Here is a 15,888-nt window from a genome sequence, read left to right as displayed (position 1 = left end):
ATGGGTTGGAGGGGGAAGCCAGACTCAGAGGGCTGAGTGTTGTAGTGTACCCATTATATGACTTTCTGGAAGGAACAGAACTGTAAGGACAGAAAGCAGGAGGGAGAGGGGTTGACCATGGGGGGCATGGGGACTTGGGAGAGATGATGGGCCACGTGTCCAAGTAGGGGTTGTAGACTCATTAACTGTCAGGACTCATCCCAGCAGTGGGCCCAGGACTTGCAGAGGATACAGGCTATGAGAGTCCACTCCAGCTCCCAGGCCTGTTTGAGTTACCCCCACAGCTTTAGGTCCTGTCAGGAGATCTCACCTGGATGACATTCCCTTATACATTCATTTATTAAACAAGAAGTTACTAGGCACCCACTATGGACCGGGCTCCATGCTGGACACTGGAGATCCTCAGATGACCAAGACCACCCTGCCCTCAAGAAACATCCAGGCTGGGGGTGCCCGGGTGGCTCAGTCGGTTGAGCATCGGACTTCAGCTCAGGTCATAGTCTTGCAGTTCATGAGTTCAAGCCCCACATGGAGCCTTCTTCGGATCCTCTGTCCCCCTCTCTCTCCCTCTCTGCAAGGAAGAGAGAGAGAGGAAGAAAGAAAGAAAGAAAAGAAACATCCAGGCTGGAGGGTACCTGGCCTGGACCCATCGGACACATTTGCCAAGGCCTGGTGCCCTCTTCTCCCACTCCCCTTCTCTACTCCAGCTAGCCAGGTCTTACCAGACAGAACTCATAGATGTATCAAAAAATAATCTTTATTGTCACTAGTATAAAACATAGCAGATCAACTGGCCTCTCAGTCTGTACAAAGTGTGGGGCATAAGACCACCTGGGCTACCCCATTTCTCCCAAAATGCCCTGCCCAGGGCAGTGCCCAGGAGTTCCGTGAAGGGGAGGGCCACCCCAAGTGCCTTCTCTTGAGGAGACAGGTCGGGGGTGGAGTGGGTGAGGAGCACTTTCTGCCTGAGGGAGGCAGAGGGGCCGAGGAGAAGACCCTCTGGAGTAGGGGAGCCCTCCAATTGTTCATGAGCCTGTCCCCACCTTCTGCCCCCTCCAAGTCCACCCTGTGAGCATCGGGGGCAGTGTGGCCAGCCTGGAACAGGCTGAGACCCATGCCTGCTTCCGTGGCCGTCAGAGGGCCACGCGGGTACAGCAGTGGCGCAGCAAGCATGGCAGGATGCCACGGTTCAGCTGGTGGAACTGCACAAGCTGCAGCAGGTCCGTGAAGCGAGTCTGGCCGTCATCCATGCTGAAGTAGAGGCGGCCCTCCTCCTCGCTCTGGGGGGACGGCCACAGGGGGCGGGGTGGAAGGTCAGGGAGGGACTCGAGGGGATCCCTCCTGGGCAGGGCCGAGGTCCCCAGTGCTTGTGCAGGGGCAAAGGAGAGAGCGGGAGGCCCCAGATACACCGCGGGCCGGGGAGCTTCTCGAGGGGGCCTGGTGAGGAGACCGGGATTACTCACCGGGAGGATGAGATAATGTTTGACCTTCTGCAGGTGGCACAGAGAGAGGACAAAGCCTTGTGGGTTCCGTTGACTCTCTCGAACAAGGAACAGGCTGCCAGGAGACAGGGCAACGTTACCCGAGGACACACAGCTGCCGCCTGGACACGGGGCCTCTCCTGTCCCTGGGTCTGTTGGCCTGCTCAGCCCTGCCCCTTACCCGTCCACCAGGCCCTGCTGCCCGATGAGCCGCTGGCTCTCCTCTCGGGAGATGCGTCCATGGAACCAGGGTTGGGTGCGGTGGATGGCTGGAGTTGGGGGAGGCAGATGGGCCGTCACTCTGGGGAGGAGGTCCCCACACTAACCTCCCCCACCGGGAATGCTCAGAGAAGCCACGGCAGCCCCCACCCCTGGGGACGCCGGGTGCTCACCCACCTGCACTGAGGCTCGTGCCTGAGCCTGGGGTGGGCAGGCTGAGACGATGGTTCTTCTGCAGAGCAGTGGGGGACACAGGGGATCAGGGCGTGACTGAGGTATCACCCGGCACCTCGAGAACATAGAGACCCTTTCCGCACCTGGCGGCCCGCCTTACCCCACTCTTCGTCCCACACCATGGAAACCCACATGGAGAGAAAGTGCCCAGTATAAACATGCAAATGGGTACAGGCCCCTCACCCTCCAGGCCTGGGCCTCCTCCAGGGCTGCACTCAGAGCTTCCCGGGGGTTCTCGATGACACGCCCAGCATGGCCAGAGAAGTCCATGGCCACCAGGGTGTTATCAGAGACACTCCTCTGTAGATGGGATAGGATGGAGAGGGGTCAGACGGGGTCAGGGCACCCACCCCCAGCTAACCCCCCTGTGTACACTCACCAAAGGCGGGGAACCCACACAGGACGGACGCAGGTGGCGAGACTGTGCCTGCTGATAATTCTTATACAGCTGCACTCCATACTGTGGGTTGGAGAGAGAGAACCTGAGGTCAAGCAGGTGCTGGCAGCTGGGCTGTGAAACCCACACACACCAGAACTCTCCAAGGGCAAGACTGCATCTCTGCCCTGGATAAGGAGCTTTCTGAAGCCGGAGTGAGGACTCCAGCCTTGGGCCCAACATACTAACAGAGCAAGGCTATGATGCCCCCTCATTCCTGGGGGCAGAGTTATAACTCCTCACTCATGCCCCCATGCCACTCCCAGGGTCTCACCTTGAAGAGGCGGAAAGCTGCTAACCAGCAGGTGCGGCTCTGCTCATCCTCGCTGCAGAAGACCCGAAGCCCCTTGTGGCCGTTTCGAAGCTTATTTGGCTGTAGAGAGAGGAAACCAGCTGGTCCCATATCTGCCATTAGGACCAGATATCTGTCTCCGTAGGGCAGGACACAGGGCAGAGGGCAGAGGGCAGGGGGAGGAGCCTGGGTGTCCCAGATGGGAGCTCAAAAGCCCTAGGTAAGATCCCAGGGCCTGAGCAGCTCCCGTTGCCTCCCAGGCCAGGCCAGGGTCTTTACCTTGATACAGAAGCCGAAGTCCGTGGGCATCCCATAGAGCTTGCGGCCCTGGGTCACCACGTACACGTTGGACTCATTCACATCCGCTACATACTGCAGGTGCCTTGGATCCTGTGCAGCACGGGTAGACAGGACTTGTAACAGGCAGACCCTGTCCCCCTATTATTGTCCCAGTAAGCCAGCTGGGGAGATGTCAGGACCAGAGAGGAGCAGAGAAGTGCCTCAGGTCACAGAGCAAACAGAAGCAGAGCCAGGGCTCGAACTCAGTTTCACCTGCCTTTCCCACCACTACTTCCTGGGGTAGGTACGCTAGGAGGGAAAGAGGAGCAGCTGAGGGTCGCAGGGTCCAGGGGAAGAAAGGTCCAGGAGTTCCAACAGGGAAGGGACAACTCCTAGAAGGACCAGGAATGGGATACCCTAGGGGCTGGGGCTGTCAACCTTCAAGACCTCACCTTGGAGGTGCCCTTGGTGGAGTAATAGAGGCCAGACCGGCGCAGGAAGCAGAAGAAGCGTTTCCAAAGCTTCCGTCCTGACCCTCGAAGCTGCAGGAAGCCCTGGATCTCTGGGAAGCTGCCTGCATTCAGGAAGTTCTGAGGCCACAAGAGAGCAGGAAGAGCGTGAGACGCCAAGAGGGAGACAGGGAGATACACACACACATACACAAAGGCCTTCATAAGAGAAGGTGATCCACATGGATTTACCGTCCCATTTACCAGATGCAGAAACCTGACGCTCAGCCAGGAAAAGTAACTTGTCCGGTCGTTTAGGACCGTGCTAAGCCCTCCACCACACACAGGGAAGGCACAACGCTTAAGGGTCAAAGAGCGACAGGAATCATGACTGGAAATATCCCTTTACCTGGATGAGGTCTTCATGGGATATGCCTGTGTGTGCATCCAGACAGCTGGAGACCATCTTTTCCGGGAACAGGGAGTGCTGGGGGGAAACGAGAAAGGAGCCAGGGATTGAGGGCCCAGGTTGGGGATCAGGGTATCCCAGTGCCCAGACCCCCTGCACCCACACTCACTGGGGAGCTCTTGAACAGTTCATACTTGGCGAAGTTCTTCCGGAAGACAAAGCGGCTGTCTCCACCAATGGGCCAGGCAGCCTGCACTTCCACCACTGACTCGTGGTCCTCCAAGCCCCGCTCTGGCGTCAAGGGCAAAAAGCAGGGCTCAGCGGAGACCTGCCAGGCCTCCCAGATGAGCCACCTGCCCAGCCCAACGTGTGAAGCATTTGCCTCCCTACCCAGGCAGCCCCCTCCACCCCAACTCACCCAGCGCCAGGTGGGGGTGGCACTCCACCAGCCCCCAGTTTTCATCGCTCAGGGCGTGAGCCCGCTGCACCAGCATTTCACACACGTAGCGAGCCGTGGCACCTGCCGCCACCTCCACAGACCGGCAAGCCCCATCTTCACTGTACACCTTTACTACCTGTGCCCCGGGAATTGCAGATGACTTGAGGAAGGGCAAAGGGCGGTTATTTCCCTTCTGCTGCTGCTACACCTGCAGGGATTCCTGATCAAATCCCCCAGCCTCCACGGAAGTGGCACCATATCCACCCTCATATCCACAGCATCCCCATATCCCTGCCTTCTCTCTCCCAAGACAACTCACATGGGGGCGGCTGGCGTCTCGAGGGAGCAGCCCCCTTGCAGTGGAGGGCCCCCCAAGAATGGGGGTCTGTGAAGGAGGACTGCAGAGCTCAGGGAAGGGGTTGGGGATGGAGGGTAGAGAGCTTGTCCGCAGCTCCTCCTCTCGAAGAAGATTCCTGTGGCCCAAGGTAAGGGGCGGAGAAGAGTTGACTGCAAGCTTCTGTCTCACCCCGGCGCTGACCGCCTCCCCACCACCAGCCCCTCCTCAGCTCCATCACCCCATCGTACCTGCTGGTTGGAATGGGCAGAGGCTGGGACCTCTTCACCTCCCCAGGCAGAGGGGCATCGGGAGGCGGGGGAGTCCCAGGAGGGGTCCCAGGGGTCAGGTACAGATCTTCTGGCGAGCTGCTGAGATGAGGTGGAGACAGACCCAGCTCCATAACATCTGAGGGAGAAGAGGGGGCTGGAAGTGGCTGATCTTGACCCCTTGTCCTGGGAAGAGGGGCCAAGAGGACCCAGACCTCCTGACTTCACACAGCTGCCAAGGGGCCCCTCAGAGTTTGCCCAGCACCTCATTGCTCTCCCTCTAACTGGAGTTTCTCTGGAGCCTCTGGGGAAGGGTAGAGTGAGTCCATTTACAAAAAGGGACTTCAGGTCCCTGAGAAGGAAGCATTCTTGCCCCCATCGCAGGTGAGTCAGGGAGTAAAACCTGGTATTTGGACTCCAAGTCCAGTGCCCTTCTTTTAGCCCCAGCTTGCCCAGGGGAAGAGCTAAGAGGGTCCCACTCCGCCACCATGGGGCAACAGACTCCATAACCCACAGACTGTTCGAGGCTCAGACTTTCAGTCTCTGAGCATGCTCTGAGCACAGGGCACTCAGCTCCTCCGGGCTCTGCCCCAGGTTTTTCCAGTGCTTTGTTGCCAGACCTGGTTGCCAGAGCCTGTTGTGGCAACGCCTGCCCAAGTGCTGAGTGATGCACAGAAGGGGAGAAGGAGATGGGCCAGGATAGGAACCAGGAGGGCAGGAGGCAGGCTCAGCTGCAGTGAGAAGGACAGGACTAACCTGGGGGCCCTGGCCCCAGCAGCCCCCAAACCTTCTGTGCCCTCCCCAGATTCTTCCTCCCGCCCAACTTTCTTGAAGCCCCAATGCCAGAGCTCCCTCCTCTGAGCAGCCTTCCTGGATTTGCCACCTTCAGACTGAAGGTCTCCCTCTCTGCACTGTGCTGGGGACTCTGTGCCAATTACGTGCACCTGTCTTACCCACCCACTGGTCTGAAGACGCCTGGCACTGCTAGGCAAGGCCAGGGTCTTACCCATGTCTTATCACCCACAGGTGCTGCACAGGTACCTGAGACAAGTAAGGACAAGAGAGCTGGGGCAAAAATGCCCACCGGGGGCAGAGGCAGCACGGGCTCCTCCTCCACAGGAAGAAAGACCCCTTTGGCTGGGTGAGGACCTGGGAGCACCTGAGACCTAGGCCAGCGCTGTTAGGCTGCTGGGGGCACCTGGCATTGACCCTCCAGGATGGGGTAGGTCCCGGACTCTTAAGTGAGGGGATCTGGGGGACAGGTGAGTCAGGGTGGGGCGGGACAGCACTGCCTGGGGCTCTCTATTCAACCTTGACTCATCTGCACAACTTCCTGGCTTAGGAGAAACACAAACAACCCTGCCTCTGCCCACCTCCCTCCACTCCCGCCCCCAACCTACCAGCCTAGGAGGAATGGGGGAGGCACAGGGCAGGGACAGGATGGGGGAGAAAGAAGCTGCCTGGCCTGCAGCTCCTCTGACATCATTTTCTCCTCCCCACCCTTGGCCCACCTCCAGTCCAGGTGGGACTGAAGTCTGCCCCCAATCTGGTAGCCACCACCCAGCCCAGGAGCCCCCTCCCCCAAGGAGAGAAAAAAGGCCCGGCCTGGATTTCAAAGGCCCATCTGGAGTGGAGCTGACCTCCACTGATGCCCTCACTCACCACAAAGAAGAAACCACGAAGTGCTCTCTATCCCGGCTGGGGCCTACCAGGCTTTCATTCTGATGCTGCTGCCCACCCCTGGAACCCAGGACTCAGTGGCTCAGAGGACTCCTCTACATCAACCCTGGGGGATGAGGGTCCTCCTGACACTCTTCAGGGTGTCCTGGCTGGAAGGGTACTACAGGAGCAGAAGTAGAAAGTCAAGACACCCAAGAGGACAGACACAGACAGGCAGAAAAAGGAAGGTTGGAGGGAGAGACAGGGAGGGGGCTCAGGGTCCTGCAGGGAAGGGTAAAACACACCCACCAGTGAACATCAGCAGACACCAGAACATCAACAACAAAACGCAGTGTCCCCACTCCCATCCCGTTTATCCTCTGGCAACCAGCCCTGGTGACTTCACTCCAGGGAGAGGGAGACTGGGGGAGGGGGGTGTGCAGGGAAGCCAGACAGGATATCAGAGACCAAAACTGGGGTCCTCCTCCAACCCAGGGAGGAGGAATCAGGGCAGTATTTGGACCGGGAAAGGGGAGAAGATCTAAATCAGAATCAGATTAGATAGAGTCTGGCCTCAGAGGGCTGGAGGGCCGACTGAAGACTTGGGTTTGGCCTTTCCATCCTTCACCCTGCCCTTCAGACCCTTCCAAGACAAGAGAAGAGTGGGGCAGTTAGGACCAAATAGATGAAACTGGGAGAAGAATGGGGGTCCTAGCTGTGGGGCCCTGGCAGGCCCCCTCCCAAGAAACCCGAACCCTCAAACTGGGGCCCTCAGAAAGCTTCTGTTGAAGAAACAGACCCCGATAATCTATCAGTCCCCGAAACACAGCAACTCCACGCCGAAGCTTCCCCTATGGCCTCTCCTGCCCCGCGGCTCCGGCCCCACCCTCCTTCCCGCCGTCCCAGCCTCCTGCCTCCTTGTTTACTTCCTGAATCTCGCCCCACCTGGCTGGCCCCAAGGGCGGGTGGCAGGGCAAGAAAACAAGGCCACCTCCGCTGCTAACCGGGGGAGGGGGAGGGGCAGGCAGGGCCGAGGCCCGGGCTGGGGACCAGCAGGTGGCGGGAAGGCCCCCGTCTGGCCCAGCACCCCTCCCCGCCCCCCATCGGGATTTATTGTAAGGGGAGGAAGGCTCAACCTTCGGGGAGTTCTGGGGGTACAGGGCCCAGGTGAGGAGGCGGGAAACCCCTAGGTGACCCAGAGTTGGGGGGAGGGTCCAGGACCCTGAGGCCCCGCCCACTCCCTCACTCGAAAAAAATGACCAATGCGAAAAGGGAGGGTGAGCTCTCTTAAAGTTTAATTTGGGAAGAATGCTGGAGTGTCTGTGGAGTTAATCATTACACGCTGCTTGCCTTCGTGGAGGGCTCCCCCAGCAGGATCAGGGGGACAAGGGAGACCAGAGTCCAGGGCAGGCCGACCAAGAGGGGCGGTGGGGTTGGGAGACTTTCCAACGGCAAACAGGTGCATTCTCCATCCCCGTAGTGCCAGGGAGACCCAGATTCTGTCTTTGTGCAAACACTACCCCCCCCAAACATGTACACACACTTTCCCTTGGCCCCACTGCACTGCTGACCCCCGGCACCAGCCCCCCAGCCTTCGAGCCTTCCTTCTGAAGCCGGGAAAGACCCTCAGGCCTGCCCCGCCCCCACCTTCCCTTCTGAGGGTAGGACCCTGTGTTCTGAGCAGGCAAACAATAGGAGAAGGAGTTCTAGCAACTTCAGGGAACCCTCTCCTCTACTGCCCTCCAAATTGGAGGGTACCCCTTCCCCAGGGGAGACGTCAATCTTTAGTAGAGCCTTGGGGAAACCTCAAACGGGTAACCTCAGGCTGAGCAAGGAATGATCCGAGGCAGCTCTCGGTATTCGGCCCCCCTCCCAGCCCTCTTTCTGGGGAGGTGGGGAGGGGCTTCAGCGGGAAAGCAGCGTCTCTGGAAGGAGAGGATCAGAGATCTTCCTTTCTCAACCCCATCAGCAGCTTTGTCCGGGGGCCAGAGGGAGGCGGGGTACAGGGAGGGAAATAAGGAATAAGGAAGACAGGAAATGAGAATAGGGAAAGACTGAGAGCAGATGGTGAGGAAGGGGCGGGATATGGGAGACTGGAGAAAAAAGAGAAAGTGAGGCCGCCAGAGTAACGCAGAAGGAGGCTGGATCTTTCCAAATTGGCCCCAGACCTGCTGCTCCTCCCCACCCTCACGATGAAGGCCCCGTTTTGGTCCTTACCTGCACCCTGGCGTTGGAACACTTGGCTGGGGCCACCGGTTTAGGGAGAGAGACGCCTGGCCCTTAACTACCTGTCCCCCTCCTGCCCCCGCCCTTGGCCTGACATCACTGAAGGGGAGAGGGAAGGGGGGAGCCAGGCGGCTGTCCGTCCGCCCATCAGGGCAGCCTGCCAGCTCCTGGCCCTGAGACCCGCACAGCCTGGGGCCCTGGTGGGGCTGGGGGTGGGAGCAGATTATCGTCTGGGACCCATCCTGGCAACCTTACCTAGAGAAGCCCCAGCAGGAGTAGCAGGACACGGGGTCCGAAGTCCGGTTCTGTCTAGGGACCCCAGATACCTGGACTTGATTTCAAATCCACTCCCTCTTCCCTACAGGTGGTAGGAGGGCGTCCTGACTTTGGAGGTAGAAGTGAGGGTTGGGGGAGGGACAGCCCTATGTGTCCAGGCTTCTGGACGAAGGAAACTAAAATTATCTTGGGCAGGTGGGGGCGGGGCCGGGGGGGGGGTGGGAAGCATGGGAGGAGGAGCCACAGGAGGAGGGGCGGGGACTCTGACACTCTACTCTGGCTGGGATTGTTTTTGCCCTTCTTAGCCAGCCAGCAGGTGCCAGGGGAGAGGCGGGGAAGACAGTCGAACTGAACAGCCTCCAGAGCGAAGATCTGGAGTCCTCGTGACCTGGGAGGGAGGGGCTGGGGGCTGGAAGGTAAGGGGAAACGACCGGCGCACCCTTCCCCAGGCTCCTCACCAAATCGGGTCTGCTCATTGGCCAAGCTAGGGGGCCTGTCTGCGGCTCTGAGTCCCACTTGATGGGGCAAAGAGCACTCAGCGAAAGAGGGAAGCCAGCCAGAGGGGTGTCCAGCAATAAGGCCTGCCCCTTGACCTCCAGCCACAGTCTGGCCACCCAGCCTGCACCCTGGCCCTCAGAGGCACCCAGAGTATGTTCTCCCTTCTTTGCAAAGTCCAGGGTCTCAGCTTCTTCTGAAATTGAAAGAGTTAGGCAGGGTCTCATGGTGAGAGGAGTGATCTGGGGGAAGCTCTGGCCAGGTGCCAGGGGACACGCCCTCCTCCCCCCCCCCCCCTTTTGAGCCATCACTTTAGCTCACTCTTTCAGCATTAGGCACACACAGGGGTCAGGGAGAAGGCCTGGATCAAAGGCAGTGGTCACCTCCCAACCAGGAGTTGGTGACAGTTGGGTAAACAAACAGTCCATAGAGTGATAAGAGGTCTGCCCTGGGGGACCATCAAGGAGTGGCTCTAGCCTCAACTTTCTCCAAATGGGTTTTCCTTGGAAAAACCAGTATAAGTGGACCAAGCAAAGAAGTAGGGGAGGGGACAAGGTCACCTGGGCCATGGAGCAGTTTGTGCAAAGCACAGCAGGCAATTCACTCAATCATTCCTTCATTCATTCAGTTAATATTTGTTAAGTACCGGGGCGCCTGGGTGGCTCAGTGGGTTAAGCATCTGACTTCAGCTCAGGTCATGATCTCACAGTCTGTGAGTTCGAGCCCCGCATCGGGCTCTGTGCTGACAGCTCAGAGCCTGGAGCCTGCTTCAGATTCTGCGTCTCCCTCTCTCCCTGCCCCTCCCCTGTTCATGCTCTGTCTCTGTCTCAAAAATAAATAAAAAAACATTTAAAAAAATATTTGTTAAGTACCTACTAAATGCCAACCGCAAGCTTGGTACTGGGGAAAAAGTGGGGAGAAACAAAAACAGATCCTGCCCTTATCCTCATGCAGCCCAGTTGGAGAGACTGATGTTAACCAAAGAATCACACATGGGCGCCTGGGTGGCTCCAGTCGGTGGAGCATCTGACTTCGGCTCAGTCATGATCCCATGTTTCATGAGTTCAAGCCCATATTGGGCACACTGCTGTCAGTGCAGAGCCCACTTTGGATCCTCTGTCCCCCTCTCTTCCCCTCCCCTGCTCATTCTCTCTCTCTCTCAAAAATGAATAAACATTAGGGGAAAAAAATCACACAAAAAATAAGGGGCACCTGGGTGGCTCAGTCAGTTAAGTGTCCAACTCTTGATTTTGACTCAGGTCGCAATCTCACAGTTCATGAGGTTGAGCCATGTGTCGGGCTCTGCGCTGACAGCTAGGAGCCTTCTTAGGATTCTCTTTCTTCCTCTCTCTCTACCCCTCAGCTGCTCGCTCACTCTCTGAAAATAAACTAAAAAAAAAAAAAAAAAAGAACCCCACAAAAATAAGAAATGACAGGTGACAAATATGCTGGGAAAATGACTCACCCAGGGAGTTGGGGAAGCCTTCTCTGCGGAAGTGACAATTGAGCAGAGGGGAAGCTGGGTCTGGAGCAGGGAGAAGGTTGAGACTGGTGGGTGGGAATGGGGGGGGCACCTTTCATGATGGGGAAACAAGTGCCAAAGCCCTTGGCAGGAGGGGACACAGCACACAGAGGCAGAGTGGGGTTGAGAAGAAGGAAGGAGAGGAGGCCACACAGGTAAGCTTGAGCAGGTGTGGAGAAAAGCAAGCATTTCGGACTGAGCTGTGTTTCTCCTAGTGTAGCCTGTGACCACCTGCCTCCACATCTCCCTAGGCTTGTATAAAAAAACAGATCCCTGGGCCCCTCCCCACCTACTGAATCTCAGTCTCTGGGGCCAAGACCCAGGAATGTGTGGTATTGACAAGCCCTCAGGTGGTTAAACCAGGTTTAAGAGCCATCCATCCTGTCTGTCCAGACAGGCAGGAACTATGGGCAGAGGCCAGACCCTGCAGTGTCTCTCTGGGCTTGAGCAGAGGCGAAGAGAAGTGGGCAGATTTATATTTTGGAAAGATCGCTCTGGATGTTGAAGGATGGAGTAGAGAAGGAAGCCAGAGTTGGAAGGCTGAGTGCTGTAGGATTCCATGTATAGGTTTTCTGGAGGGGGTGGAACCATAAGGACAGAAAGCAGATCTGGGGTTGGGGAAGAGGGATCGGGGTTGACTGCAAACAGCACAGGGACTTGTGAGGAGGTAATGGAGCTGTTCTGTATCTTGGTCATGGTAGTGGATATACAACTATATGTTAGGACTCGCAGAAAGGTACACTCAAGAGGGCAAATTTTACTCTGTATAAGTTATATCTGAGTTTTTTTTAATAAAAAAAAGAAACGACAACAAAAAAAGAATAGTTTTATAAGTTAATGGAATAGAATCAAAAGTCCAAATATAAACCCTTACATTTCTGGCCAAATGATTTTTGACAAAGGTGCAAAGACAATTCGGGGGGGGGAGGGGGAGATTAGTTTTCTCAGTAAATGGTTCTAGGACAATCAACATGCCAAAAGATGAATTTAGATCGTTACCTCACACAATCTACAAAAATTAACTCAAAATAGATCCTAGACCTAAACGTGAGAGCTAAAATGAAACCTCTGAAGAAACCATGGGGAAAAAAATCTTCATGACCTTGAGTTAGGCAGAGATCTTAGATGCAACAGCAAAAGCACAAGTAACAAATGAAAAAATCGGTAAATTATACGTCATCAAAATAAAATTCTTTTTGCACTTCAAAAGACACCATTAAGAAACTTTAAAAAACAGGGGCGCCTGGGTGGCTCAGTCAGTTAAGTGGCCGACTTCGGCTCAGGTCATGATCTCGCGGTCCATGAGTTCGAGCCCTGTGTCGGGCTCTGTGCTGACAGCTCAGAGCCTGGAGCCTGTTTCAGATTCTGTGTCTCCCTCTCTCTGACCCTCCCCCATTCATCTCTGTCTCTCTCTGTCTCAAAAATAAATAAACGTTAAAAAAAATTAAAAAAAAAAAAGAAAATTTAAAAAACAAAACAAAACACCTGTTAAAGACTGGGAGAAAATGTTTGCAAATCATATATCTGCTTAGGGACTTCGTATCCAGAATATATAAAGTACTCTTATGAATCAATAATAAAGAAACAAACAACCCAATTAAAAGTGGGCAAAAGATTTGAAGAGATGTTTTTCCACATAAGATAGAAGGATGGCTAATAAACACATGAAAAGGTGCTCAACATCATTAGTCATTAGAGAAATGCAAATTAAAACCACAATGAGATACCACCCCACGCCCACCAGGATGGCTATAATCAGAGACAGACAATAAGCGTTGACAGGGATATGGGTAAACAAATCCTCATATAGCTGATGGGAATGTAAAATGGTACAGGCACTTTGGAATAACAGTCTGGCAGTTTCTCAAAAAGTTAAACATACCATGCAACCCAGCAATTCTACTAAAGAAATGAAACACATGTACCTACAAAGACACTTGGGCGTTCATAGCAGCATTATTCAAAATAGCTAAAAACTGGAAACTGGAAACTCAAATGGCCATCAACCGGTATTGAATAGATAAACAGAAGGTGGTATATCTATACGATGGGATACTGCACACCAACAAAAAGGAAAAAAACTACTGTACGTGATATAGCACGGATGAACCTCAAAAACTTTACACTGAACAGGGGTGCCTGGGTGGCTCAATCTGTCCAGTGACCCATTCTTGGTTTAGGCTCAGGTCATGATCTCTTGGGGTTCATGGGTTCAAGCCCCGTTTTGGGGCTTGTCCCAAGCCTGCTTGGGATTCTTTCTCTCTCTATTTCTTTCTGCCTCCCCCCACCCCCTCTCAAAACTAAATAAACATTAACACACACACACACACACACACACACACACACACACACAACTTTATACAGAATGAAAAAAAGCCAGAAGCAAAAAAAATGGATATTATAGCATTCCATTTATATTAAATGTCCAGAAAAGGCAAGTTTATAGACAGAAAGCAGATCAATGGATGCCTAGGGCTGGAGCCAGGAGCGGGACTGACTGCATACACGCAGGAGTGACCTTTCTAAGTTGATGGAAAGGTTCTGTAACTGGATTGTAGTGGTGGTGGCACAATTCTATAAACCACTGAATCTGTTTTTAAAATGCATGGTTTGAAGAGATGCTGATGTAGGTAACCTGTTAGGATACTACGGTGGGACTCCGGGGAGGAAAAAGGCAGCGAGACAGCCTCCATATTTGGAGTTGGAAAATGGGAATGATGCCGGCCCTGTAGTGAGAGCAGGATGAGATAGGGGAGGTGCAGGAACAGGACAGGAGTGATGGGAGCATGGAGCTTGAGGAGTGGGAACCCCGAAGCCTAAGGGTCCCAAATGCAGGGGAGAGGCCGTCACTGCCCCGCTTTTGCTTACAGTTTTGGAGCTTAAGAATCAGAAGTACTTGAGTGCTTAACCATGAGGTGGTTTAAAAAGTCATCAGCATGTTTGCAAGAAATGGCAACTATTCCACACCATCCGCCAACCCCAGGCCGAGTCCGCTTGCCCCCTCACTTTCGCTTCCTTTTGTAACCTGGGAAGCGCTTTACAGTCTAAGATATTTCAGTAGGTTATATAAGACGGTGACGTCCAGCAGATACGAGGTGCTGGGCAAGCCTAGAGCTCTGAAAAGGTGGTCTGGACGGGTCCACCCAGCCCAGAGTCCTCAAACCGAGGATACGGCCAAAACGCAGCAGTAACTGCGGCCTGCAGGAGGCGCCCGGACGTAGCGCGCGGCCCGCCCCGCCCAGCGGCCCCGCCCCGTCACGTGCCCGCGGCGTCGCGTCACACCCGGAAGCAGCGGCTGGAGCGGAGTCGGGAGCAATGAGCGGGGAGCCGGGGCCGACGTGTGAAGCGCCCCCTCCCGGGGAGATTGAACCGGGTAGTGGGGTCCGCATCGTAGTGGAGTACTGGTGAGCGTCTGCAGCCTGTGGGGTGTCCGGGCCGGACGGGGGTGGGTCCACGGGAGGCCCCTCCCCCGAAAACCCAAGCGGACCCCAAGCGTCTTGTCCCTAGTGAACCCTGCGGATTTGAAGCGACCTACCTGGAGCTGGCGAGTGCCGTGAAGGAGCAGTATCCTGGCATTGAAATCGAGTCGCGCCTTGGAGGCACAGGTGAGGCCCACAGAACACCTGCTGAGTCAGTGTTCTAAATCTCAACTCTACCACTTTCTAGTTCTGGAATTGCCTGTTTTATATAGTGTCCCACAGTGTCTGGCAAAGGTCCAACCAATTCGAGTCCCCTCCCAAAGGTGAGGGGGTTACAGATGAAGCCTGTAGGGAAAAACGGGGGAGACTGCAGAAGTGTGGGATTGGAGGGGAGGGATTCTTTCATTGAGTTATGAAGCCTGAGTTCAAAAGGAAGGACACACAGGTGATGCCTCCCTCAGGTTCCTTTGGCTTGAGTCAGGGCTAGGAAATGGCTTAAATAACAAGAGTCTCTAGTGGGGCTGGTGGGGACATGAAGGAGCCTGTGTGAAGTCTAAGAAGTGTGGAGAGTCTCTCCAGACTTGTCTGTTCTCAGCATACAGTTCATTCATTGATTTATTTTATACCAGGGGCCTTTGAGATTGAAATCAATGGACAGCTGGTGTTCTCCAAGCTGGAGAATGGGGGCTTTCCTTACGAAAAAGATGTGAGTATTTACAATGTTGGGAGGCCTCTGTTCACCCTGCCCCTGCAGTGCATCATCCCATTCCACGTGTCTGCCCTCTCTCTAGCTCATTGAGGCCATCCGAAGAGCCAGTAACGGAGAACCCCTAGAAAAGATCACCAACAGCCGTCCTCCCTGTGTCATCCTGTAACTACATGTGATTCCGGGTTCCTGCTCTGTTCTGAGACCCATGCCTTGGTCTCCCCTTTGGTCCTGCTGAGGGCTCCCCACTGCCCTCACTTAGCTCCTGGTAAGCTAGGAGACTCTGGCCTCCACTTTGTCCCTTTGGGTACCAGGAGGGAATAGAAGCTGTTGTGGTCTTAGGGGTGGGAGAGAGACCCTCTCCGTGGACCTTTCCATAGCCACCTTCTACCCCCTTTCTAGGATCAGTGCCCAAGAAAAGTCTGCTCCCTGCCTCCAGCTTAGCCATACTGGTCAAATGCCACCACAGTTATAACTTATTTTCCACTAGCCCTGGGCAATGTCAGCTATTGGCAATAAAGTGGCACTACAAATACCTGTGCCCAACTAGTGTGTTTTTGTTCAGCGGATGTGGGGATAGTAGCAGAGGCCAGCCCAGCCTTTATACCACCAGAGTGGCTATGCTGGGTGGGTGGGCTTTCTGGATAGCTACTTCTATTTCATTTCCTCTGTCATAGCCGAGGCAAGGAAAATGAGTCACGCAGTAGGTACTGCCTCCTCCTGCCTCTGTCCCTCCCCACACTG

General features: G+C 55.1%; 2 protein-coding genes across 6 annotated transcripts; one reads left to right on the top strand and one right to left on the bottom strand.

The window, feature by feature from the left end:
* Nucleotides 1-739: 739 nt before the first annotated feature.
* Nucleotides 740-9,177, bottom strand: GRB7 (growth factor receptor bound protein 7). Of its 4 annotated transcripts, XM_045044729.1 has the most exons (16): nucleotides 8,718-8,965; nucleotides 6,504-6,681; nucleotides 4,824-4,980; nucleotides 4,558-4,711; nucleotides 4,218-4,374; nucleotides 3,969-4,090; nucleotides 3,800-3,877; nucleotides 3,394-3,531; nucleotides 2,942-3,052; nucleotides 2,645-2,743; nucleotides 2,314-2,394; nucleotides 2,118-2,234; nucleotides 1,878-1,932; nucleotides 1,663-1,750; nucleotides 1,464-1,557; nucleotides 740-1,280 (listed from the first exon to the last, which is right to left on the bottom strand). In XM_045044729.1, the coding sequence occupies exons 3-16, from the start codon at nucleotides 4,973-4,975 to the stop codon at nucleotides 1,134-1,136; spliced, it is 1,593 nt and encodes a 530-aa protein (XP_044900664.1). In that variant the 5' UTR covers nucleotides 4,976-4,980; nucleotides 6,504-6,681; nucleotides 8,718-8,965; the 3' UTR covers nucleotides 740-1,133. The 4 variants fall into 4 exon arrangements, with proteins under 4 accessions (XP_044900664.1, XP_019673380.1, XP_044900663.1 ...); XM_019817821.3 differs by lacking the exons at nucleotides 6,504-6,681; nucleotides 8,718-8,965 and adding an exon at nucleotides 8,982-9,177; XM_045044728.1 differs by lacking the exon at nucleotides 6,504-6,681.
* Nucleotides 9,178-14,264: 5,087 nt separating this feature from the next.
* Nucleotides 14,265-15,679, top strand: MIEN1 (migration and invasion enhancer 1). Of its 2 annotated transcripts, XR_002738113.2 has the most exons (5): nucleotides 14,265-14,423; nucleotides 14,527-14,624; nucleotides 15,068-15,144; nucleotides 15,230-15,412; nucleotides 15,547-15,679. XR_002738113.2 is itself a non-coding variant. In XM_003996783.6 (4 exons), exons 1-4 carry the CDS (start codon nucleotides 14,335-14,337, stop codon nucleotides 15,311-15,313), a joined length of 348 nt encoding a protein of 115 aa, XP_003996832.2. In that variant the 5' UTR covers nucleotides 14,265-14,334; the 3' UTR covers nucleotides 15,314-15,679. The 2 variants fall into 2 exon arrangements, 1 of the variants encoding a protein (XP_003996832.2); XM_003996783.6 differs by having other exon boundaries at nucleotides 15,230-15,679.
* Nucleotides 15,680-15,888: the final 209 nt, after the last annotated feature.

Source organism: Felis catus, chromosome E1 (genome assembly GCF_018350175.1).
Source record: "Felis catus isolate Fca126 chromosome E1, F.catus_Fca126_mat1.0, whole genome shotgun sequence".
In the NCBI taxonomy this organism is placed as follows: Eukaryota; Metazoa; Chordata; class Mammalia; order Carnivora; family Felidae; genus Felis; species Felis catus.
This window is presented reverse-complemented; position numbering and strand designations above follow the sequence as displayed.

Excerpts from the sequence above, each read along its gene's own strand:
- GRB7 (XM_019817821.3), bottom strand. The coding sequence starts at position 4,975 with ATGGAGCTGGGTCTGTCTCCACCTCATCTCAGCAGCTCGCCAGAAGAT. Across the intron at positions 1,933-2,117 it reads AGGAGGCCCAGGCCTGGAGG|AAGAACCATCGTCTCAGCCT; the intron begins GTGAGGGGCCTG and ends ACTGCTCTGCAG. Across the intron at positions 1,751-1,877 it reads AGGCACGAGCCTCAGTGCAG|CCATCCACCGCACCCAACCC; the intron begins GTGGGTGAGCAC and ends CCCCAACTCCAG.
- MIEN1 (XM_003996783.6), top strand. The coding sequence starts at position 14,335 with ATGAGCGGGGAGCCGGGGCCGACGTGTGAAGCGCCCCCTCCCGGGGAG. Across the intron at positions 14,424-14,526 it reads CGCATCGTAGTGGAGTACTG|TGAACCCTGCGGATTTGAAG; the intron begins GTGAGCGTCTGC and ends TCTTGTCCCTAG. Across the intron at positions 14,625-15,067 it reads GTCGCGCCTTGGAGGCACAG|GGGCCTTTGAGATTGAAATC; the intron begins GTGAGGCCCACA and ends ATTTTATACCAG.